Source organism: Oncorhynchus nerka, linkage group LG22, assembly GCF_034236695.1.
Source record: "Oncorhynchus nerka isolate Pitt River linkage group LG22, Oner_Uvic_2.0, whole genome shotgun sequence".
Classification (NCBI taxonomy): Eukaryota; Metazoa; Chordata; class Actinopteri; order Salmoniformes; family Salmonidae; genus Oncorhynchus; species Oncorhynchus nerka.
The window spans coordinates 36,253,786-36,279,096 of NC_088417.1; the positions used below are offsets into that span (position 1 = coordinate 36,253,786).

The 25,311-nt window shown below is 42.4% G+C and overlaps 1 protein-coding gene across 2 annotated transcripts in view; it reads left to right on the forward strand.

The window, feature by feature from the left end:
- The first annotated feature begins 464 nt into the window (after positions 1-464).
- LOC115105122 (cadherin-20-like) overlaps positions 465-25,311 on the forward strand; it is a 42,256-nt gene continuing 17,409 nt past the window's right edge. The window contains exons 1-8 of one of the 2 annotated variants that reach the window (XM_029626756.2): positions 465-852; positions 10,702-11,081; positions 15,029-15,323; positions 16,094-16,213; positions 16,723-16,890; positions 19,070-19,257; positions 19,600-19,853; positions 23,026-23,162. In XM_029626756.2, coding sequence (XP_029482616.1) covers positions 10,845-11,081; positions 15,029-15,323; positions 16,094-16,213; positions 16,723-16,890; positions 19,070-19,257; positions 19,600-19,853; positions 23,026-23,162 — 1,399 coding nt within the window. In that variant the 5' untranslated portion in view covers positions 465-852; positions 10,702-10,844. Of the gene's footprint in view, positions 853-10,701; positions 11,082-15,028; positions 15,324-16,093; positions 16,214-16,722; positions 16,891-19,069; positions 19,258-19,599; positions 19,854-23,025; positions 23,163-25,311 lie in introns of those variants that run through there. The other variant, XM_065007136.1, reaches the window with a different exon arrangement.

Genomic DNA, 25,311 nt, shown 5'->3' on the forward strand with positions numbered 1-25,311 from the left:
AAATAAATTGCTTTGTCTCTCGTTGGGCATTGCAGTGATATATAATGTAGTTTTAAGTTTGAACTTTAATGTTATAAATCCCTGTACAGATCCATCCGTCCGTGTACGACATGCTCTCATTAAAATGCATAAGGGTGGAAGAGAAGAAAAAAAATGTCTCCTTCCCCTTCCTTTCCTCTCTCTCCCTCGTTCTCTGTTTTCCACTTCACCGCTCAAGGAAATAAGGGAATGAGTGCACACCCTTCTCTCGCGCACTCCCCCCCGCCACACACACAAGGCACTTCATTCACTTGCAAATACAGAAAGATGAAATTAGTGGCATTTGTGGCACAAGACCCCGCCCCTCACCCTGCTCCTCTCTCTCTCTATCTCTCTCTCTCTCTCCCTTTCTCTGCTCTTCGCAGAATTCCTGTCCCCTGCTTCAGGTTGCAGATTGCTGGATTACGATGGATCAAGAGGGCTGACCCCTGATTGTGCACAGCAGAAAATGGTCCTTTAGTCTGATTGGCTCCTGGGGGGGATGACAATGTGGATGAGAGTGTGGAGATGGAATGAGAGAGAGAGTGGAAAGTAAAAGGGAGAGAGGAAGAAGTGCATAGAGAGCGAGAGAGAGAGAGGGGGGGAGAGAGAGAAGTAGAAACTTTTCAAAGAATGACAGCCAGTATAGTTGAGAGGGAGCATGGACCCAAGGTGACTCTATAGGGAACTGATGCACTGCAGGCAGTTACTTCCACAACTTTTACAAGGGGAATTTAGTGAGCTTTGAGAGAAAAGAAGAAGAGACAGATAAGAGAAGAAGAGCAAAAACTGTCTGAAAAGGACAGAGAAAAAATAAATAAGGAAAAATAGAAGGTAAGGTGTGGAATTTTAATTGATTCTGACTCCACGCTAGAATGCTTTTCTACATGATCATCAATGAGAGATTTCAATTAAACGCTTGACTGGGTGTTAGAGTTTTTCGTTTGACTGAATAGTTTGAATATTCAGAAACGGACAGAGAAACCTGTGAAAAATGTGACTGGCAGAGATGATGCCAGTGTGGGAAAACTAGCTAAATGAAGCTGTAACCTGTTTTTCAGTATAGAGAATCGGTCTGTAAGAATGCTTGTCTTGTACAGCAGGATATTTGGCTGTCAAGAGATGACCAGAGTATTACGAGTGAGTTTTGGTCTGTGAGAATGCTTCGGGCAAAGTACAAACTTGTATAACTTCAATATGAATCGGAGTTCAAACTGTGTAGGCTCATTCTGTACACGTCTAGCCTTGTCGGCAGTTCAAACACACTGTATTATTAGGTCTGCTTTTAGGGACTTTAGTTTAGCATTCAAACCTCACTCCTCACTCACAGTGAAGTCTTACATTTTTCGAACATGAAAAGGAGGTCTTTTTTTTTTTTACTCTTCTCCAAAACCATTAAGCTGTCTCCTGTCTTGTAAATTGAAGCTGGGTAACACGCCAGTGGATTGACAGCTATGCTCAGACACAGCTAGAGGCACAAAGGATATTGTGATTATTATCTGTGTCAAAAGTGGGGACGATTAATGCTCATTCATGGAACTGAGTGACGCACATCATGCTGATGTGTTGCTGTGTTTTCTCTATAATAACTAACAACTGCTTCCCAGGGATCCTGGATGATCCCAGGCGATGTCCTAAATGACATCTTTTCCCTATGGTCAGAAGTAGTGCACTATGCAGGGAACTGGATGCCTTTGAGACACAACCCAGTTAATTTGTGGTGAAATGACACTGATTGCAAACTTTCCCGATGACACTCATGCTCCATGACATCATTTCCATGCACCAGTGATCGGAATGAATGCCAGTTTGTATGATTTAATTTCTCCATAAATGACAAGGTTTCCACCCCACTCTGAATGAATGGACGTGCAGGGAGAAAGAGAGAAAGAGAGAAAGAGAGAGAGAGAGAGAGAGAATGAGACAGGGAGCCCCAGAGATGGAAAGAGAGAGTGCAATAACAAATTAAATAATGTTGATATTGTTGTAGAAAAGCATAGGACAAGGCAGAAAGGAGTGAAACATTCAACGTTCCCCCCCCTCTTATGACACTGAGGGTGCTAGTCCACTGATGCAGCAGACAGACAAAGCCACACAACTGGGTTCAGAGTACAGAAATCCTATAATTGAAGAGGCTCACACGTGGCCCCCAGAACACATAGAGACAAGAAGGAGAGGGATTATGTTTATTCATTTGGTTGACTATATGTTTTCATGAACCTTGTGTTTTTTTCAGTCTAACATGGGTGGGAATCTGGTCTCCCATACCATGATTTTACCTTTTAATCCTGCTGCCCTAAAGAACCTACATACATTCATCCTTCTCTGGGGACAAAGATATGAAGTGCCCCGATAGTGTCTACTTCCTCAACTTTCTCCACCATGCTAAATCAATTGTGGTTAACAAATTAGCCATGACGTATCTTCCTGTGGTTCCCCACAAGGGGTTTTACGATGTTGGGAGCCCAAAATTGGCTTTCTTTCACGGTGACTCCCTCTTTAACTGGTCCATTTATGGACCAAGGGTCCTCCTAGAGAGGGGTGAACGGAGGATACGGACATGCCCACTGTGAAATCAAGCCTTATTAATGAATTGGAGGACCTGGATCTACATGGTATATGGGACCAGACTGTCGCGCCACACACAAAGTTGGGAGAAAGTATAAACTTTATCTCTTCAATTTTTATTTTGCTACGTACAGGTTGTTACATGAAATTAATGCCCTTTCCCTACCTTTGATATACATTTACATTTACATTTAAGTCATTTAGCCGACGCTCTTATCCAGAGCGACTTACAAATTGGATATATAAAAGCCTGTTATATTAAATGAAGTGCACTTTAATATACACTGAGTATACACCCCCCTTCTTGGCACAAACTGGGATTTTGCATGTCAGCAATCACATTTTCAAGATATATAACTATCAAAATACAGAAATATTTTGCATTTTGATGCTGCGTTTTGCATTTCTGTTTTTTGAATGTTATATATCTTCAAAATGTGATTGCTGACATGTGAAACATTTTGGGACTATATCAACAATGGACTAAAGAAACAAATACCAGAAGATAATTTTTGCGTGGAATTGTCCTTTAAATAAAATACAAATAAAAACATTTACAAAAACTTAAACCAGGTAGAAAGCGTGTAAAAATTATAATGAAATTATTTGTAAATTATGTCATGTCAGATTTCATTTATTCACAGTATTTTCAATATAGAGCTATTAACAGCAGCATTTTGGTTGATTTTGTGGTCTCAAACCAGTAAGGTTAATTAACATTCTTCATCAAGAATATGGGCAAAATGTTATTATTGATTAATGAAAGAGGTGGGAATGTTTGCCCCTTGTCATATAATTGCTACATTTACTATGAAAAATCATTCAAAATAGTTTACCAGATTGTATTTTGCTGTATTTCTCAATGCAAATATTGGGTCCCGACTGAGACAACCTGGTTCAATTTGGATCCCTTTGCAAATCCATTTAAGAAACACTGCTATAGACCACGTGGAAAATTATAAGAATCTGATTTCTAATATGAATAAAGACCTGCTGTGCCAAAATTCTGCATTTTGGCGTGTCCCTCTGTGCACCCTCTGTGACTTCTAGGGAGATTTTAACCCTCCATTGTAAGTTTTCACCACCATTGTAAGGCCCTAAATATTGTGTTGCTTTGACAAAGTAATGTCTGCAGATGATTTATTTCATGTGATTAGTGATTGATTTACATTTGTCCCTCATTTTAAGGTCAACCCTGTTATGTGAACTGAACTATTGTTTTAATAAGGTGGAACTATTCATTTTTAAATATATATTTAAAAAAATTGGAACAATCTAATAGTCAAACCCTAGTATAAAAGGCGGTGAGCTTTTTAGCCATTTTCTGGTGTTTTGTAGTGGAAAACTGAGCTGGTCGAGGATAACACATCAATTTCATAATTTTATGTGAAGCTAGCATTCAATTGCCCCCCTGTTGCACTCAACAAGCTTCCATTCCCCCTGTCACAAGGGGATACGTGGCTGATTTAACCCTTTTACGGTCAACACTTGGAACTTAATAGGCACTTACTATAGTCATTTTTTTATTTTACCTCTTAAGATTCAAAAACATGTTGAACATGTGCTCTTTATGACAATGTAAAAATGAGATGAAATGTAAAAAAAATAACCAAGTTACACTACTCAAAAGGCAAGCAATTGGTAGAATGACCCCATCTCTTCAATTCCACTGTAACGATGACGCTGTGAGTCGAGAAGCAGGTGCAGGTAAAATGTTTAATGAAAACAACAAACATGAAACAAGACAGCGTAACAGAAGCGAGGTAACATGAACACATTCATACAAAATGGAGTCAACAGAGATGGTCGCCTCGCTTCGAGTTCTGAGGAAACTTTGCAGTGTTTTGTTTTTTATGCATTATTTCTTACATTGTTACCCCAGGAAAACCTAAGTCTTATTACATACAGCCGGGAAGAACTATTGGATATAAGAGCAACATCAACTTACCAACATTACGACCAGGAATACAACTTTCCTGAAGCGGATCCTCTGTTCGGACCACAACCCCACAGCGCCGCAGAGGGGGCAGACGGAGCGGCCTCCTAGTCAGGCTCCATAGACGTGCACATCGTATACTACTCGCCAATGTCCAGTACCTTGACAACAAGGTAGACAAAATTCGAGCAAGAGTTTCCTTGCAGAGAGACATCAGAGATTGCAACATTCTCTGTTTCACGGAAACATGGCTCTCTCGGCATATGTTGTCAGAATTGGTTCAGCCACCGGGCTTCTCCAAGCATCGCGCCGAAAGAAATAAACGCCTCTCTGGGAAGAGGAAGGGCGGGGGTGTAGTATGCTTTATGATTAACGACTCATGGTGTAATCATAACAACATACAGGGTCTCAAGTCCTTCTGCTCACCAAACCTAGAATTCCTTACAATCAAATGCCGGCCATTTTACCTACCAAGAGAATTCTCGGCAGTTATAGTCACAACTGTGTACATTCCCTCTCAAGCAAACACCAATACGGCCCTCAAGAAACTTAATTGGACTCTATGTAAACTGGAAAATATACATCCGGAGGCTGCATTTATTGTAGCTGGGGATTTTAACAAAGCAAATTTGAGAACAAGGCTACCTAAATTATATCAACATATTGATTGCACGATGCACACGACCACTGCTACTCTAACTTCAGCGATGCATACAAAGCCCTCCCCCACCCTCCCTTCAGCAAATCCGACCATCTTGCTCGTACCGTCTTATAGGCAAAAACTCAAACAGGATGTACCAGTGACGAGTACTATTCAACGCTGGTCTGACTAATCGTAAGCCATGCTTCAAGACTGTTTTGATCACGCGGACTGGAATATGTTCCGGTCAGCCTCAGCGAGCAACATCGGCCAATACGCTGACTCAGTAAGTGAGTTTATATAGAAGTGCATTGGAGATGTTGCACCCACAGTGACTATTAAAACCTACCCAAACCAGAAACTGTGGATGTGGACGCTCCCTATCCCAGTCTGTTGTCCCCACATGCTTCAAGATGGCTACCATTGTTCCTGTGCAAAGAAGAAAAAACGTAAATAAATTGCTACCGCCCCATAGCACTCACTCCTGTCATCATGAAGTGCTTTGAGAGACTAGTCAAGGATCATATCACCTCCACCTTACTTGCCACCCTAGACCCAATTCAGTTTGCATACCGCCCCAACAGGTCCACAGATGACGCAATCGCCATCACACTGCACACTGCCCTATCCCATTTGGACAAAAATAATACCTATGTAAGAATGCTGTTCATTGACTACAGCTCAGCATTGAACACCATAGTACCCTCCAAGCTCATCATCAAGCTGGATGCCCTGGGTCTCAACCCCATCCTGTGTAATTGGGTCCTGGACTTTCTGACTGTTCTTCCCCAGGTGGTGAAGGTAGGAAACAACATCTTCACTTCGCTGACCCTCAACACTGGGACCCCACAAGGGTGTGTGCTCACCCCTCTCCTGTACTCCCTGTTCACCCACGACTTTGTGGCCATGCATGCCTCCAAATAAATCATCAAGTTTGCAGATGACCCAACAGTAGTGGGCTTGATTACCAACAATGACGAGACAGCCTACAAGGAGGAGATGAGGGCACTCGGAGTGTGGTGTCAGGAAAACTACCTCTGACTCAACGTCAACAAAACAAAGGAGATGATATTGGACTTTAGGAAACAGCAGAGGGAGCACCCCCCTATCCACATAGGAGGGACAGCAGTGGAGAAGGTAGAAAGTTTTAAGTTCCTCGGCGTACACATCACGGACAAACTGAAATGGTCCATCCACACAGACAGTGTGGCGAAGAAGGAGGCTGATGAAAACTTTTACAGATGCACAGTCGAGAGCAACTGCACCGCCCTCAACCGCAAGGCTTTCCAGAGGGTGTTGCGGTCTGCACAACGCATCACCGGGGACAAACTACCTGCCCTCCATGACACCTACGGCACCCAATGTCCCAGGAAGACCAACAAGATCATCAAGGACAACAACCACCTGAACCACTGCCTGTTCACACCGCTAGAATTCCAGAAGGTGAGGTCAGTACACGTGCATCAAAGCTGGGACTGAGAGACTAAAAAACAGCTTCTATCTCAAGGCCATCAGATTTCTAAACATGAATCACTAACTCAGAGAGGCTGCTGCCTACATTGAGACCCAATCACTGGACTCTTCAATAAATGGATCACTAGTCACTTTAAACAATGCCAGTTTAAATAATGCCAGTTTAATAATGTTTACAAAATCTTACATTACTCATATCACATGTATATACATTATTTTATACTATCTATTGCACCTTGCCTATGCAACTCAGCCATCGCTCATCCATGTACTTATATGTACATATTCTCATTCACCCCTTTAGATATGTGTGTATCAGGTAGCTGTTGGGGAATTTGTTAGATTACTTGTCAGATACTACTGCACGGTCGGAACTAGAAGCACAAGCATTTCACTACACTCACATTAACATCTGCTAACCATGTGTATGTGACCAATAAAATGTGATGCGATTTGATGCAGTACCAACTGAGGAATGAACAAAAGGAAGGGACTTAGAAAGGGGAGGTAATGAGCTCCAGGTGTGAATCCTAACAATGAGTCCCAGGTGCACGTAATGATGAGTTCCAGAACAGGTGATTAGTATTCCGGCGATGTCTTGTGCCGGAGGGTAGGAGCAGACATGACAGTACACCCCCCACCCCTCTGACGCGCGGCTCCTCGTAATGATGACTGCCAGGACTGGTGGTTAGTATTCCGGCGACGACGCACGCCGCCGTAGGGGAGGAGCAGAATTAGACATGACAACCACACTGTCGCGCCACACATGAAGTTACACTGTATCTGTGTGACAGTTCTGTTGTGTTACCACACACAAAGTTTGGAGAAAGTCTGAATTTATCTCTTCAAAATGTGCATTGTTGATGTGTTGAAAAGTTGTTGATGGTTCAAAAGCAGAGTGTATAAGTCTGTTTTGGACAAGTACACCCCTGCTCTTGAGAGGGAAGTGCTCTATCGATAGGAAGTAGGCCACAATCATACGAGATTGACTTGTAAAATTGTATAAATCCTTTTCATACGATCTGCAGCAGAGCACTTAAGTCAGGCTGCATTCACAGAGTCTGAGAGACTAAAGTCAGAGGGTTTTTGATTGTTAGTTGGAATTCCAACTGGGGAAACTAGGGTAATTTTCTGTACTTGGCCTAAGGGAAGGGAAAAAGAAAATTGGTGGTCAGCTACAAACATCTTTTAAAGGTATTTTGTCACCAAATAGTAGTTCATGGTCATGCTGACAAGCTAAATCTGCATCCCAAATGGCACACTATTCCTTACAAAGTGAAATACTTTTGACCAGGGTAGTGCACTATATAGGGAATAAGGTGTAATGCTGACAGACTGACTGAGATTTTGATGACTCAACAATACGGTCCTTCAATTGCCAACAGCAGCAACTACTGCTGTTGATTGTTACAACCCCTGCTTGATTTATACACTTACAAACTTACACGCACACAGACCGTACAACATGATTCTACATCTCTCAGTTCTCCTTGAAAGTTAAAGTGGCTTTACCATTTCCGTAGAATATGTAATTGTGGTGGGAAAATACCCTCTCTTCTTATGTTTGGTAAAGCTTTCACATCTGATGCCTCCTCGACCCTCCCCCTCCATCCATCCATCCATCCCTCCCTCCCTCCCCCCTCCATCCATCCCTCCCTCCCTTCATTCCTCTGCTCATGATAGGGGGAAACTTGTGTGGCAGGTCGTAAAGGCAGGAGCAGCAAGAACAGCTGCTTTTTCTTTTTTCTTTAATAAGTGAAAAGCCATCAGATTAGTCTGAGGGAGATGTGTGGAGTGTTGAGCCAACACAATTATGTAGCATGTCACCTCATTAGACACAACAAAATAGAGGCCGAATGTAACGGGTGCAAGTCCTGACCTTTGACGGAGAAGGGGGCTGGGGAGGTGAAGGGGTGTGTGGAAATTTGGTGCTAATTTGACTTCATAATGAACAACAGGGCCACTTGAATGGAAATAATGGAGACAGAATACAGACAGAATAGAGCAGAGACCAAGAGGGGCCCATGGAGGTCATGGCTCACCCAGCCTGTCAGGGGCCCTCGTGGGGCTTTGAGTCCCAGGTTGGGTGTGTCCCAAATGGCACCCCATTCCAAATAAATTACATTACTTTTGACCAGGGCCCATAGTGAATTGGGGGACATTTGGGACAGATCCCCTGAGTTGAAGGGCCAGGGGGGCTAGGAGCCAGATACCCCCTCCTGTCAGGGCCTTTATAGCAAAAGCACCCCGCCCAGCACCCTTCCCTAGCCACCAGTCTTTTTGTGACTCTTCAATAATGATTAACTGTGTTTGGAGATTCCGAGTGTCCACTATGGCACAATGAGCTCTCTCTCTTACACAATATAATAGAGCTCAACACAGTCTCTCTTTCTCTATTCTCTCTTTCTCGCCCCCTACTTTCCATTTCTCTCTCCACGCCCCCTGCTAGCATTCTTTTCTTCCCTTTTCTCTTTTCTCTTTCCCCCCTTTTCACTATAGATCTATCAGTTTTTCCCCCGTGCAGCTTGTTAATTAAAGAGCGGGAATAGATTGTGGTGGAGGCAAACAGATGTGACCAGCTCACTGATAAAAGGAAAGAAAATCAAGTGAGTGTCATAAAGGCACAGTTTGAGTAGAAAAAATACATTGATTAAATGTAAAACAATACTTGAAATCAATAGATTTTTTTTATTTTTTATCTACAGCACCATAAAGTAACAATTGACTTTGTTTTTTCGGGTTAATGTGGGCTGTCCGAGTGCAAAAAAAGAGTAAATTATAAAAATAAGTTATCAAGTCTATTCCAAATGGTGGAAACAAAACATCTTGCAGAACTCTACACACCCTCAGTGGAAAGCACCGAAGCACCACTAGTTGTTTGTTGTCCTGTTAGGCAGCAGCGTGTAGCTTGTAGTTACAGGAGGTTGGTGGCACCTTAACAGATGAGGAACAGTGCAAATATCAACTCTTCTACAACAGCCAGGGGAAGAGAGGAAAGAAAGGAGGAGAGGGGAGAGGAAGCAGGGGAGATTGGGGGAGAGGGAGAGAGAGATGCCGGGAGAAACAGCACTCTCAGAAAAAAAGGGTTCCAAATGAGTTATTCGGCTGTCCCCATTGGGTAACTGTTTTTGGTTTCAGATAGAAACTTTTTGGGTTCCATGTAGAACCCTCTGTGGAAAGGGTTATCTGATGGGGACAGCTGAATAACCATTTTAGGTTCTAGATGGCACCTTTTTTTTCTAAGAGAGAGGGAAAGAAGGGAGAGGGTAGAGAAAGAGAGCGAGAGTGAGGAAAGCAAATACACACCGAGAGACTGTTAGCAAGAGAGAAATGAGAGAAGTTACCGCTGTTCCTATAGAAACTGAAAAGAGAAGGTGAGGCACCAACACAGAAAGAAAGCAAAGAGAAAGATGGGGGGGGGGGAGGGGGTGAGGAAAGGAGTTTTGAAGATGGTTTCTGTTGCCTAAGCACAACAGTAAATGGGAGAGTGTGAAAGGGAGAAAGAGCACAGGGACTTAGGGCTCAAGAAGGTATCATGCGTGGCTCCTCTCAGACTAACCCTCAGCCCCAAGAGGAGTAACCTCTCCCCGTCTCTCTCCCATCATTTCCCCGTCTCTCCCCATCTCTCCCCTCTCCTCCTCTACATGTATTTAGAACGCAGTGTGAGGCCCCACTCATTGAGTTTTAATGCAGCTATATATTTCTAACACACACAAACACACATGGACGGACACTCACGCATGCATGTGCACACAAACACACACACAAAAACAGACACACACAGAGGGTTCATTATCATTCAACAAAGGACAGAAGAGAGGAGCAGATTAATCTGTGTTTCTACACAGTAGACTGGGATCAGTGTCATCTCTACATCCTTCCATCCTTTAATCCAGCCATACTTTCCTCAATAGTTTCAGTGAAGGAAAGAAAGAAATAAGGAAACAGAGAAGGAGCTTATAGGCCAAGGACGATAGTGTCAGTGTCCAATAATGACATCTACATTTGGAGGATTTGAAACTCATCTTTCTCTCTTTCTTTTCTTTTTTCACTTTCCACAAAGCAGGAAAATGAGAACGTAGCCATTTGAAGATACAAGAAAGACACAAGAAACAAAGGCCTGTCATCAGTGGATCATCGTATCACCAAAGAAAACACAAAACCTCATTTTGAAAACAAATTTATTTGATTTGCTTTTGAGTATCCATCATGGGAGATCGAAATCACCACCATCCTGGGGGTGGTAGGCCTGTCTACACCCTCCTACTCAGCATAGGTCTGGCCTTGCTGGCCCCGTTGTCTGAGGCCCAGGGCCGTATGAATAGAGCCAAGACAGAAGAGGAGAGTGGAGCAGGGCTGCTGAGGAGGGTGAAGAGAGGCTGGGTATGGAACCAGTTCTTTGTGCTGGAGGAGTACACTGGACTGGAGCCACTGTACATAGGAAAGGCAAGTCCACACACAAACACACACACACAAAGAGAATATGTGTGAACTGCATGTCACTTTCGATTAAAGCATTTGCTAAATGTCCAACGTCATTATTATTGAACTGTTCGATGACAGCTCTCAACTTTTCAATCAATATCGTCGCTGTCGGCTGAACGCTACCTCTGACGACCACAGGGTCTATCATCATTGATCAAGTGTTCAAGCCACTTTAACACCTGAGTGGTCAAAGTATCCTTTTTTGCCAATGATCTTTGTGTTTGCATCCCAAATGTCATCCTATTACCTATAAAGTGCACTACTTTTGGCTAAGGCCCATAGGGATGTGGTCAAAAGTAGAGCACTATGTATGGAATAGGGTGCCATTTTGGATACAACCTCTTCCCCATTGTGTATTGTATGGAGAGTTAGAGTGTGGATGAGTATCTGGGGCAGTTCTCCTGCCAAAGCAGAGGAGACCTTCTCCGTGTTAAAGGTGTATAGCTAGGGGTTAAGTGTAGATGGTGGAACTGTCCATTTTTTTCCTTATTTTTTTTACAGACTTTTTGAACCACCACCTTGTAAAGTGAAGTAGTGAAATGTCACTGATTCAGTGAAGTCAGAATGATATTCAGTCTGTCCCAAATTGCACCCTATTCCACATAGTGCACTAATTATGACCAGGGCCAATAAGGGTAAAGCAGGGTGCTTATTGAGAATCTACACTAACTATGTGTGTGTGTGTCGTCTCTTGACCTGGGTTCAAATAGAAGATTGTGGGAGCTGTACTGTTAGATTTCAGTGCAGCCTTTGATATTAGTGACCATAACCTGTTGTTGAAAAAACATATGTGTTGTGGTTTTTCAACCTCTGCCATATCATGGATTCAGAGTTATTTTTTTTATTTTTATTTTTTTTATTTCACCTTTATTTAACCAGGTAGGCTAGTTGAGAACAAGTTCTCATTTGCAACTGCGACCTGGCCAAGATAAAGCAAGATAAAGCATAGCAGTGTGAACAGACAACACAGAGTTACACATGGAGTAAGCAATTAACAAGTCAATAACACAGTAGAAATAAAATGGGCAGTCTATATACAATGTGTGCAAAAGGCATGAGGAGGTAGGCGAATAATACAATTTTGCAGATTAACACTGGGGTGATAAAAGATCAGATGGTCATGTACAGGTAGAGATATTGGTGTGCAAAAGAGCAGAAAAGTAAATAAATAAATAAATAAAATAAAAAAACAGTATAAAAACAGTATGGGGATGAGGTAGGTGAAAATGGGTGGGCTATTTACCAATAGACTATGTACAGCTGCAGCGATCGGTTAGCTGCTCGGATAGCTGATGTTTGAAGTTGGTGAGGGAGATAAAAGTCTCCAACTTCAGCGATTTTTGCAGTTCATTCCAGTCACAGGCAGCAGAGTACTGGAACGAAAGGCGGCCAAATGAGGTGTTGGCTTTAGGGATGATCAGTGAGATACACCTGCTGGAGCGTGTGCTACGGATGGGTGTTGCCATCGTGACCAGTGAACTGAGATAAGGCGGAGCTTTACCTAGCATTATCTATCTAATAGAACTCAAAGGGTTTTCTTTAATGGAAGCTTCTCTATAGTCAAGCATGTAAAGTGTGGTGTACCACAGGGCAGCTCTCTAGGCCCTCTACTCTTTTCTATTTTTACCAATGACCTGCCACTGGCATTGAACAAAGCATGTCCATGTATGCTGATGATTCAACCATATATACGCAACAGCCACCACAGCTAATGAAGTCACTGAAATCTTTAACAAAGAGTTGCATTCTGTTTGGAATTGGTGGCCAGTAATAAACTGGTCCTGAACATCTCTAAAACTAAGAACATTGTATTTGGTACAAATCATTCCTTAAAATCTAGACCTCAGCTGAATCTGGTAATGAATGGTGTGGCTGTTGAACAAACAAATGGAGAAGACTGAATTACTTGGCGTTAGCTTATGTTGTAAACTGTCATGGTCAAAACATATAGATTAAATGGTTGTAAAGATGGGGAGAGGTCTGGCCATAATAAAGAGATGCTCTGCTTGTTTGACACCACACTCCAAAAAGCAAGTTCTGTAGGCTTTAGTTTTGTCTAATCTTGATTATTGTCCAGTCGTGTGGTCCAGTGCTGCAAGGAAAGACCTAGTTAAGCTGCAGCTGACCCAGAACAGAGAGGCACATTCTGCTCTTCATTGTAATCAGAGTGCTGATATAAATACTATGCAAGCCATTCTCTCTTTGCTAAGAGTTGAGGAGAGACTGAATGCATCACTTCTTCTTTTATAAGAAACATTAATGTGTTGAAAATACCAAATTGTTTGCATAGTCAACTTACACACAGCTCTGACACACACACTTATCCCACCAGACATGCCACCAGGGGTCTTTTCACAGTCCCCAAATCCAGAACAAATCCAGGAAAGCATACAGTTTTATATAGAGCCCTTATATAGAGCCCTTATTGCTTAAATGAACAGCAAACTTTGTTTAAAAAAAACTGATGAAGCAACACCTCACATCACAATTTCTCCCCCCTATTTGACCTAGATAGTTTGTGTGTATGCATTGATATGTAGGCTACGTGTGCGTTTAAAACATTTTTTTAGTTCTGTCCTTGAGCTGTTCTTGTCTATTGATGTTCTGTATTTTGTAATTCTGTATTATGTCATGTTTTGTGTGGACCCCAGTAAGAGTAGCTGCTGCTTTTGCAACAGCTAATGGGGATCCTAATAAAATACCAAATACCAAAATTACATTTTCACAAGTCAAAATCTAACTCTCATGTGTGGACTTGTATTTTTACATTTAATAAATATTCACATGTGAAATTCGAATTTGCAGTTTTACACGTGCAACACGTTCAAATGTTGGTGTATAGTTTCATGGTATAACATGTTGAATTTTTGCATCCCCATATTGTCACATTAGCTTCACATAAGATCACATGATGACATGTGATCACATGAGATGACATGTGAAACGTGATCACATGCCAAATGTGTTTTTTTCCCATAAGGGTAGTGTAAAACATAATATTAAGTTTGTGATATTTCAGCAGCAGGAGGTAAAAGGATTAACTTATTATCTTGAAAATAAAGTGCTATTATAATGTTAGCGGGCGGTAGCTGTTTGTGTGGTGTGCATGCTGAGCTGTGTATGTGGCTGTGTGTGTACAGATTGGGGTTGTGATTGCATCAATAGTGTAATCAGAAGACTATTGTGGGTCAAATAGCAGCCTGGTGAGCCTGTTGATGCTTGGTGCATTTGGGACGTGCACTATACCATTCGTCTCAGGGGAGAGCCCAGAGAAACAGCATTATAATGACCATGTATACAGTGGTCCTTGACCTCTAATGGACCAGAACAGACCTGGGTAGAATTCAGTATCCGGAATACTTTCAAGTACTGTACTTGAACTGTGCTTGATTGAGTTAGCATGCTACTATAACGCCACTAATCAAATAGTCCCAATAAATGTAAACGCCATGCTAAATCAAGCCCAAACACCTAAATTACTATAAAGTATATTCTAACACAGGGGTGGGCAATTCCAGTCCTTGGTGGCCTGATTGGTGTCACAGTTTTACCCCAGCCCCAGCTAACACACCTGACTCCAATAATCACCTAATCATGTTCTTCAGTTCAGAATGCAATTTGATTAATTAGCTGTGTTTGCTAGGGATGGAGAAAAAGTGTTCCACCAATAACATACAATTACATATAGAACATGAGCATGGTGCATTCAATGCCAGAATTGTGGATTTGATTCTTGCTAGGGCCAACCATGTGTAAAATGTATGCACACATGACTGTACGTTGCTTTGGATAAAAGCGTCTGCTTAATGGCATGTACAGTATTACTATTTTAGTATTATTATTATATTATAGGATATCTGGCTCCTAAGCTGTCTTGACTCCTAACCTCTGACCTGTGACCCCCACAGCTCCACTCAGACATGGACCTAGGGGACGGCTCCATCAAGTACATCCTGTCAGGCGATGGTGCGGGCACCACCTTCACCATTGACGACAGTACAGGTGACATCCATGCTATCAAGAGGCTGGACCGTGAGGTGCAGGCCCAGTACCTTCTGCGAGCCCAGGCCTGGAACAGACAAACAGACCGACCCCTGGAGCCTGAGTCTGAGTTTATCGTCAAAATCCAGGACATCAATGATAATGAACCAAAGTTCCTGGAAGGGCCCTACCAGGCCACCATACCTGAGATGTCAACCATCGGTGAGTCAAGGGAGATTGTGGTGGTCAGAGACAAAGCCCCGATTCCCTATTCTTCTCCGAAAGTGTGCACTTGCACTCTGTCTCGCATCGATTTTAAAATAGTAGAAAACTCCCTCAAGCCAATGATTACACCCATTTAAAAAAAAATCCATGACAGGAAGTGTGCAAGTGCACACTTTGGAAGAACTGTGGACAATTGGGACATAGCCATTAGTGTGCATCCAAAATGGTACCCGATTCCCTACATAGTGCACAACTTTTGACCAGGGCCATTTCAGACCAAACTGGAGAGTGTGTGGCGTAGCTGGACATTGTGCGGCTGCTTCTGAACTTTCCATTCATCCATTCATTCAGTTAGCAAACTCTGTTTAAAATTATCTCCATAAAAGTGGTTAATCACAGCAGTATATTTATGTAGTGTATGATGGTAAGGAGATGAGGATGTTTCAGTTTGTGAGCATAATAGGAAAGGTATTGATGGCTCTGCAATATCATCATTATGCCATCAAAATGATGTCTCTGTTTACACACTGCACTAGTGGGATACAATATTTATAAATCCACCAGTGAGTGCAGGTACAGACACAGTTGCCTTTATAGCCTACACCATTTGCCAACATTGAAGTTTTATGTAGATGGACAGGCCATTCTTTTAAACAGGCCTTGTTGAAATAACCATACAAATGGATTGAGTCATTCCAATTGTGTGGAAATAACATTGCTCACCATGTCACTCTCTTCTTCTCCTCCCTCCCTCCTTCCTTTCCTAGGCACTGAGGTGATTCAGATGACAGCCACAGATGCAGATGACCCTACGTATGGTAACAGTGCCAGGGTGGTCTACAGCATCCTACAGGGACAGCCATACTTCTCTGTAGAGCCTAAGACTGGTATGTGAGCACAGGGGAAGTTTGAAAAAATAATAATTGGACCTACATTAACAATAGCAATTACAACATTTGTGTTTTAGTTATATTAGTAGATTGTCATGTTTTGGCAAAGACCTGAGGCACTGACGTTTGGTCCTCCCAGAAGTACACACATACAAACATACAGGCTGAGCGTAAAACAACAGATTTGAAATGTATCAACTTGGTTAAGAATGCCCTCCTGTGGCTGCCAATGGTAACAACTGGCAAATCAATGAAGACACCTGTGCATCCCAAATGGCACCCTATTTCCTCCATAGTGCACTTAGGGCTCTGGTCCAAAAAAAAGTACATTGGCAAAAGGGGGCCATTTGAGTTACTGTCCAAGACACATCCCTAATCTGCCTGACGACTGCACTGCTGACCCTCCCACACTGTTTCTAATTGTGACCTCTCGTTCCTCTTGTCCCCCCCACTCTCTTTCCTCTTGTCCCCCCTCCCCCTCTCCCATGTTTCTCTCTGTCCCCCAGGTGTGGTGCGTGTGTCTCTGGCGGGCATGGACCGCGAGGTCAGGGAGAACTACTCTGTCATCATCCAGGCCAAGGACATGGGAGGCCAGCTAGGGGGTCTGGCTGGAACCACAGTGGTTAACATCACCCTCAGTGACGTCAATGATAACCCACCCATGTTTGATCAGAGTAAGATCCAGAGACTCCTCTCCTCATGTGCCGTATTTGTTTATTTTAATTCCCTTCAATTTATGCTCAAGACTGTTGACATCATTGTCTTCATTCTTGTTAACCCTCTCCTCCTTCCCTCTTACATTTTAGTCATTTAGCAGATGCTCTTATCCAGAGCGACTTACAGTAGTGAGTGCATACATTTTAATTGATTTTTCATACTCTCCTCTTGCTCTTTCTTTCCTTCCCCCTCCTCTTGCTCTTTCTCTCCAGCCCTCTCCTCCACTTCATCCACAGTGTATCTCCTCGCTTGTCCATCTCCTTCAGATTCTGCTCTCTCTCTCCTCCCGCATCCTAATTTTCTTTGGCCACCAGTCAGTCACCAGCACATTAACCCTTCCCCTCTCTGTCATTACTTTTTATGTCATCATCATCCATCCATCCAGTCCCCCAGCCTCTCGCTGATCTCCTTCTCTCCACCCAACCCTCTCCTCTCTTTCTCCCTCTCCCTCAATTTATTAAGGGCTTTATTGGCATGGGAAACATGTTAACATTGACAAAGAAAGTGAAGTATATAATAAACAAAAGTGAAATTAACAATAAAAATTATCAGTTAACATTACACTCACGAAAGTTTCAAAAGAATAAAGACATTTCAAATGTCATTGTGTGCAAATAGTTCAAGTACAAAAGGGAAGATAAAGAAACATAGACATGGGTTGTATTTACAATGTTCTTCACTGGTTGCCCTTTTCTTGTGGAAAAAGGTCACAAATCTTGCTGCTGTGATGGCACACCGTGGTATTTCACCCAATAGATATGTGAGATTATCGAAATTGTTTATTCTTTTTTTTATTCTTTGTGAGTCTGTGTATTCTGAGGGAAATATGTGTCTCTAATATGGTCAGACATTTGGCAGGAGGTTAAGAAGTCCACTTCATTTTGTGGGCAGTGTGCACATAGCCTGTCTTCTCTTGAGAGCCAGGTCTGCCTACGGCGGCCTTTCTCAATAGCAAGGCTATGCTCACTGACTCTGTGCATCGTCAAAGCTTTTCTTAAGTTTGGGTCAGTCACAGTGGTCAGGTATTTTGCCACTGTATACTCTCTGTTTATGGCTAAATAGAATTCTAGTTTGCTCTGTTTGTTTGTTAATTCTTTCCAATGTGTCAAGTAAGTTTCTCTCTTGTTACCCGGCAACCAGTCCGATTCCGGACCCATGCTGTCTCTTTGATTGGTCCCATTCCTGCTCTCCTCATTAACATCCTCATCAGGTCATCTGTCTATCCCTCTCTCAATCTCTTATCTGGCTATCCTCGGCAGCAAGACATCCCCTAGCTGTCTGCCTGACTGGTGGTCTCGTCTCCTCCTTGGAACCCCACCGCCACCCCTTATTTCTCTCTCTTCCCCTTCCCTCTCTTCTCTCTAATTAGTGCCATCACTTAAGTGAGACTATAATACATTGTGAGATGCTATGGGGGCACTTGTCTGACAACCATAATGTGTGACCGCTTCAGTTCGGACAGTAAGGAGCACCTCAAATTGGGAACCACTTTCACTCCTTTTTTGAAAAGAGATTAAATTGTTAAAATTCTTGTTGACCCATATGACAAGACACTCCAATTTACGAACCGGCTCTGTCCGAACCAATTTGTGCTGCATAGTGTACATGCTCTAGGTTCAGGTCCTCTTAATGACTTGGTGTAATTTAAGAGGTTTGGTGCCCTCTAGAGGAAGAATGGCCAAACACGTTCTAAAACTGCTTTATTGACTAAAACTTGATTTGTCACTGTCTACCTTTTGCTGACATAGTACCCAAACTGACACACAACAATAGATATTCACCAAACAATTCCCTCAAACGCACAGTTGTTGTTGATATTCACCGAGGTTTCAGGGCTAAAAACATTAGAACATCACCCAGCAAACATGAGTATAAATTAAACAACCCATGTTTTGTTATCGAAATTTAAGGCCACACAGCTCTGTGGTTGAATTGGACACCACCTCAAAATAAAACATCTGTTTTTCTAATTACTACATTTATTTGGAATGTGAATTCATTTCTAAATATGGGGAGGATAGAAGACCAAATATAAGAGCTGACCAAATATCAGTTGAAATGATTTGAACCTGGATTAACCTGTCGTTCGTTCTCTCTCTCTCTATTTCACCTTTCCTCCCTTCTTCACCTTCTCAGAGCTGTACCAGATGAGTGTTCCAGAGTCGGCTCCGGTGTCATCTGTTGTGGGTCGTATCCGGGCGAAGGACCGTGACATTGGCATCAATGCAGAGATGAGGTACAGCATAATCGACGGAGACGGGAGGGACACCTTCGACATCAACACAGACCCAACCAACCTGTTTGGCATCATCACCATCAAAAAGGTACAGAGGGTAGACATCAATAAAAGGTCATGACAAGCTTCCAGGGCCACTGGCAGGAGTCGACACAGCAGTTATGAGTCACATTGACCTCAATTTAGTCCAGAGAACAAGTTTAGAATCATTATTTGATTGATAAACAGCTGATTTTCTCTTAATGGATTCTTTCTCAACATACCTGTAAACCTCTGCTTGTTTAGTGAAGGTGTCTTGGGGCCTGATTCAGACTCGAGATAGACTTAAGTCTACATCTTAAATCTTAACTTGAGTATTTATATGATTGATACCTACCTATGATACACCATATCTACTAACGCTGTCAGCATGTCTCTCTCTCTCATCTAGCCTCTGAACTTTGAGACCAAGGCGAGCTACACGCTGAAGATCGAAGGAGCCAACACACACGTTGACCACCGTTTTCCGGATAAGGGCCCGTTCAGCCATGTCACCATCGTTCACGTCAGCGTAGAGGATGTGGACGAGCCCCCAGAGTTTAGCTCGGCTGCCTACTACATAGCAGTCCCTGAGGACACAGAGATCAGCACAATGTTTATGACGGTCTCCGCTAGAGACCCCGATGCTGCCAACACCTCCATCAGGTGAGGATGGGGTTAAAACCACAACAAAATAACACCCAATATGTTCTGATTAACCAACACTGTCCAAGTAATGCAATCGTGTGGCCAGATGGGGGCAGTATGATATTGGAGTCTACAAGGCTGTGTTCAAAATCCATTGAGCTGATGTGACAGCTCTGAGTGATAGAGACAGTAGGCTATGTGATTTCAGTTAATTGGATGAGGATGGTGGTAATGATGATGACCTGTCGAGGACCCTAATCAGTCAAAGCTTACTGCCATTGTGTGGTTTTAGGGAACTTTCCCATTATTTTCAATGTGTTTACCTCACTCTCAGAGCAGAGGTTGGGTTGGAGGGGAGCTGTGCACCCCTAATGTTACCCTATTACCTGTATACTGCCTTCATTTTGACCAGAGCCATATGGGCCCAAATAGGGTGCCATTTGAGACACAGCATCCTCACTCTCCAGACCGTACCTCTAATTGATTAAACGTTCAGCCTGCTGCACAGACCCTATGGACGCTCTACTCTAGAGCATCTGGTTAAATTGTGCTTCGGAGCAGTATTTTAAATATCTAAATGGTTAAATATATTATTATTTTTTTTTAAATCTGTGTTTGCTTTATTTACTGTCATCCTAAATTAAGATATTTAATTATTTTGCCATATCTAATTAATGTATAGTACACAACTGTCCATGATGTGGACAGTACAGTGTGTGTTACTACATTACCAAGCTCCCATTTTTGGCCCCCATTGAAATGGTGGGATTTACACATCTTTTTTTATTTCACATTGGTGATGTTTAGTGTAAAAGTTCAAAGTCAACACGTTGACATAAGAACAATTGCTTAAAATAGAGCAATATCTTGAGTCTTGTACCGTTGAGTTTGTCAAACACAGCTATCATTTATTTTGTATCATATCAGCTATCGTCATTCTTGGCGGTCTCTATAAAAGGCACCAGCCATACACCAATACAACGGTTTTGAAAGTCAAACTATCACTTCAAAGTACTTTTTCCTCTCATGGCTGAATACCAGGAAGTTTGAAAAGACAGGCTGAATGGTCGGGGAGCCTATATTCAAGTGCTCGCCTTGACTGACAGCTCTTTGAAATGCCTTTGTCATGAAAGTTGGATGCAGTGAGCAGTGTTGCAATGAAATCAACAGTGACATTTCTAGTGTTGATGAAGTTGTTAAATGAACTCTGTGAGTGTTAAATTAACAGCCATTGGTATAAAATAACTATTATAACCAGTAAACCAAAATGGCAACCATTATAACCAGTAAACCAAAACGACACCCATCGTCATCATATTTCCCAGCATAATCTATTGCAGTTTGATTTTCAGAATTGGTCGTTTTAATATCTATGTTGTTGCATGTCGATTGATTAATTAATATTATGCTTATGTAAATAACATACATTTTTGTAAGCTAATTCAATCTGTTATATGGACTTATTGCACCCCTTACTGAAATAGTTGTGCCAATTTATATGCTTATGGTAGACTCATACCTTAGTCTTCCCAACCTGGCAGTCATTTTGAATGCAGGTTGTGGGTGAATAAAAATTCAACATTTTGGATAGCCCCACTCTGGCTGGACTCCAATAGGAATTACACATAATTGTGTGACTTGCAGTCTGTATTTTGCCTGTAAACCATGAGATTCAGGCCACTTTATCATGGTAAACCTAGGCCCTCAAAATAAGGCCGTATGTGTTCTATTGTGTTGTATTGTTGAAGATTAAAATGGTAATGATAACATATTCACTGAGGAGCTCACTTGGTGAAAGGCATGGGACTGAACATAGATGAATGCAACAACCATGTCTTTGTCACTGACAAGTACAGTCATGGGTTGTAAACAATTCACATGACAAGCAAGGCACTCTTGGAAATATGCAAATACACTAAACAGTGTTTTAATTTAACACTGAAAATTGTGGACCTGTACAGAAACTGGACCCGTTTTAAATGTAACACTTTCACTGTTGATTTAACACTGGAAAATTTGCTTCAAAAGGTATTAGTGAATGCCGTAACAGTGAGTTAGTGTAACATGTTAATGCCACTGGTGCTGGAAATGATCGGTGTTAAAAGGGTAACACTTTGAAAAGGGTAAATTCAACACTTTCCGCTGATCCTCATAAACACTTAAAGTGTGTAATTGACACCCACAATGTGCCTCTACTAGTTCTCATCTAACCAACCTCTGAATCAGAGAGGTGCGGGGGGCTGCCTTAATTGACATCCACGGCTTCGGTGCCCAGGGAACAGAGGGTTAACTGCCTTACTCAGGGGCAGAACAACATATCTTTAGAGAGGGAGAGAGAGAAGAAGTCTCTATGCACAGAAAACATATGTGGTCTTTCCAATGTAGGAAACCTGGATAGACTTTAGACCCATAAAGTGACTCAGACAGAGGTGGCTGCTGAGAGGAGCTATAGGAGGACAGACATTTTTATGGCCTTTAATGGAATTAATAGAACGGCATAACAGCCATTACAATGAGCCCATCCTCCTATAGCTCCTTCCACCAGCCTCCTCTGGTGTCAGAGTAGGATCAGACCCCCCTGTCCTTGTAACGTTATTCATTTTTATATAAAAGGCTAAACTGATCCTAGATGAGCACTTCTTCTTTGAGAAACTATGAATATGGGCTTAAACTGTGTCCTGAAGTAGTGCTCCCCTCTCCATTCAGCTGGCTTCTTCTTCTTCTCTTTCTGTCTGTCTACTCATTGTTGCATGGAGTTCTCTGAGGAGCGCTTTTGGAAAGAGATGTTGTGGCAGGAGATGAGTCAGACTGTGCAGCACAGCCAATCCCAGCGCAGGCACACACCCACCCCAGCTCTGTGCTGCAGGCCTGTGTGTCTCTAGCTTAATTTGGCAGAGATATCTCTGATTAGACCTTATCACAACTGGGACGGTTTGAGGGAGTTTGTCATACCTCCAACCTTTGCCACAACACCTCATCACTCTAACACATTTGTGTATTAATCCGCACTCGTGTATGCTCACACACACACACACACACACACACACACACACACACACACACACACACACACACACACACACACACACACACACACACACACTAAGCTCAGAAATAGATAAAGATATGTACATAAATACCAGATGAGTGTTACTCAACATTGGTTACCCTTGTTTTCCTCGGTCACCAGGTATTCCATAGAGAGGAACACTGACCTGGGGAAATACTTCTACATTGACATCACTTCCGGGGCATTGATGACAGTGCTTCCTTTGGACAGAGAGGAGTTCTCCTGGCATAACATCACCGTCCTGGCCATGGAGATGAGTAAGTCCAAAAAAAGTGCACTGCATAGTGAACATGGTGCCATTTGGGAGGAAGCCACATACACATACAGTACACACACACCTCTGGTTTGTTTTGAATGACATTACCATATTACGTTGTGTGACCATTTAAAATAAGACCTCTACACAGCTGGTGTTCAGAACCCAGGAGAGTCACCTTCAGTCCTCTTGTTTTGTTTGTGTTTATTTGGAACGCACACTAACGAGGGGAATTACTTTGAATTAATTACTTAATTGAATAAACTACACCTCAATGTTGTATCTTTCCCATTATGGCGCCTGTGAGTGCACAGGCAGCGCCATTGAGGACATCTCCATTTTGAACTAGTCAATTTTCTTTTTCTACTACTTCTATCAATTGGTAAACAAACTGAAGTTGTGCATGCTGCCACCTGGAGTGTGTTATTTGAACAAGTATAAAGTCAAGGTTACTGCCATCTGCAGTTCTGGAATGTTTGCTCACAAGGATAATTCATTGGCTGATCCCTCCTCATGACCTGGATGGAATCATGTGATTTTTCCTTAACCTTAGTCCCACCCAGTTGACTACTTAAAAGTGGTGGAAGTCCTCAATAGCGCTGCCCATGCTAAAACTGGCTTTTGGGCACCATAGTTCTCTATACATCTCTATGATAGAGAACAATGGGTGAGGGAGAATATAAAATGAGACAAAATTAGAGAGAAGAGGAATGGGAACGAGTGCCTTCTGAGTCTACAGCAAGCGTGCTGGGAGGGCTGCGTTGTAACTAGTAAGGCCACAGTGTGAGATGGAGAGAGAGATCATTTTTACTGGGGTCTACACACAAACACACTGAGAGGCAGCACAGAACCATTTACCCTTAGCCAGCCAGTGCCAAAGTCAAGCTATTGAGTGATTGATCGTTTGATGAAACCGGAGAAAGTAGTTACTGCCTGCTAATTGCATTTCCATTGCCAATTACAAAGCTGATTAAGGCATGCAAATGGCCATTGGTATAATGGAGAATAACTGAATTGTAATCTTATTCTGAGCAACCTAATGTGCCCCAGGCCCAGTGTACTGTAAGTGGAGGCATGATAAAGAAAGAGGAAAGAAGGCAGAGTTGACTGCTCAGCAAGATTCGCTGCAGTGTTCATTTTGCAAGTCTTTTTTATTTCTTATTTAGTCTAGTCTTAGTCTTTTTGACTAAAATATCATGAAATCATATGTCATTAGAATAATGTTTTAGTCTATTGTCAAAATGAAGAAAAAAAGTGCCATTTTAGTCACCTAAATGCTAGTTGACATTTGTATTGCCTCATTAACCTATAGTAAACATAAATCCCTGCCATTTGCACTAATATATATAGACTTGTCCTACCAACATATCATAGAATAGGATTTTCTTCCCAACAGCAGAAATATGACAAACATATATAAGAATTGTAATATATATATATATATATATATATATATAATTATATATATAGACTGCTCAAAAAAATAAAAGGAAAAACTAAAATAACACATCCTAGATCTGAATGAATGAAATATTCTTATTAAAAACTTTTTTCTTTACATAGTTGAATGTGCTGACAACAAAATCACACAGATTATCAATGGAAATCAAATTTAATCAACCCATGGAGGTCTGGATTTGGAGTGACACTCAAAATTAAAGTGGAAAACCACACTACAGGCTGACCCAACTTTGATGTAATGTCCTTAAAACAAGTCGAAATGAGGCTCAGTAGTGTGTGTGGCCTCCACGTGCCTGTATGACCTCCCTACAACACCTGGGCATGCTGCTGATGAGGTGGCGGATGGTCTCCTGAGGGATCTCCTCCCAGACCTGGACTAAAGCATCAGCCAACTCCTGGACAGTCTGTGGTGCAACGTGGCGTTGGAGCGAGACAAGATGTCCCAGATGTGCTCAATTGGATTCAGGTCTGGGGAACGGGCGGGCCAGTCCATAGCATCAATGCCTTCCTCTTGCAGGAACTGCTGACACACTCCAGCCACATGAGGTCTAGCATTGTCTTGCATTAGGAGGAACTCAGGGCCAACCGCACCAGCATATGGTCTCACAAGGGGTCTGAGGATCTCATCTCGGTACCTAATGGCAGTCAGGCTACCTCTGGCGAGCGCATGGAGGGCTGTGCGGCCCCCC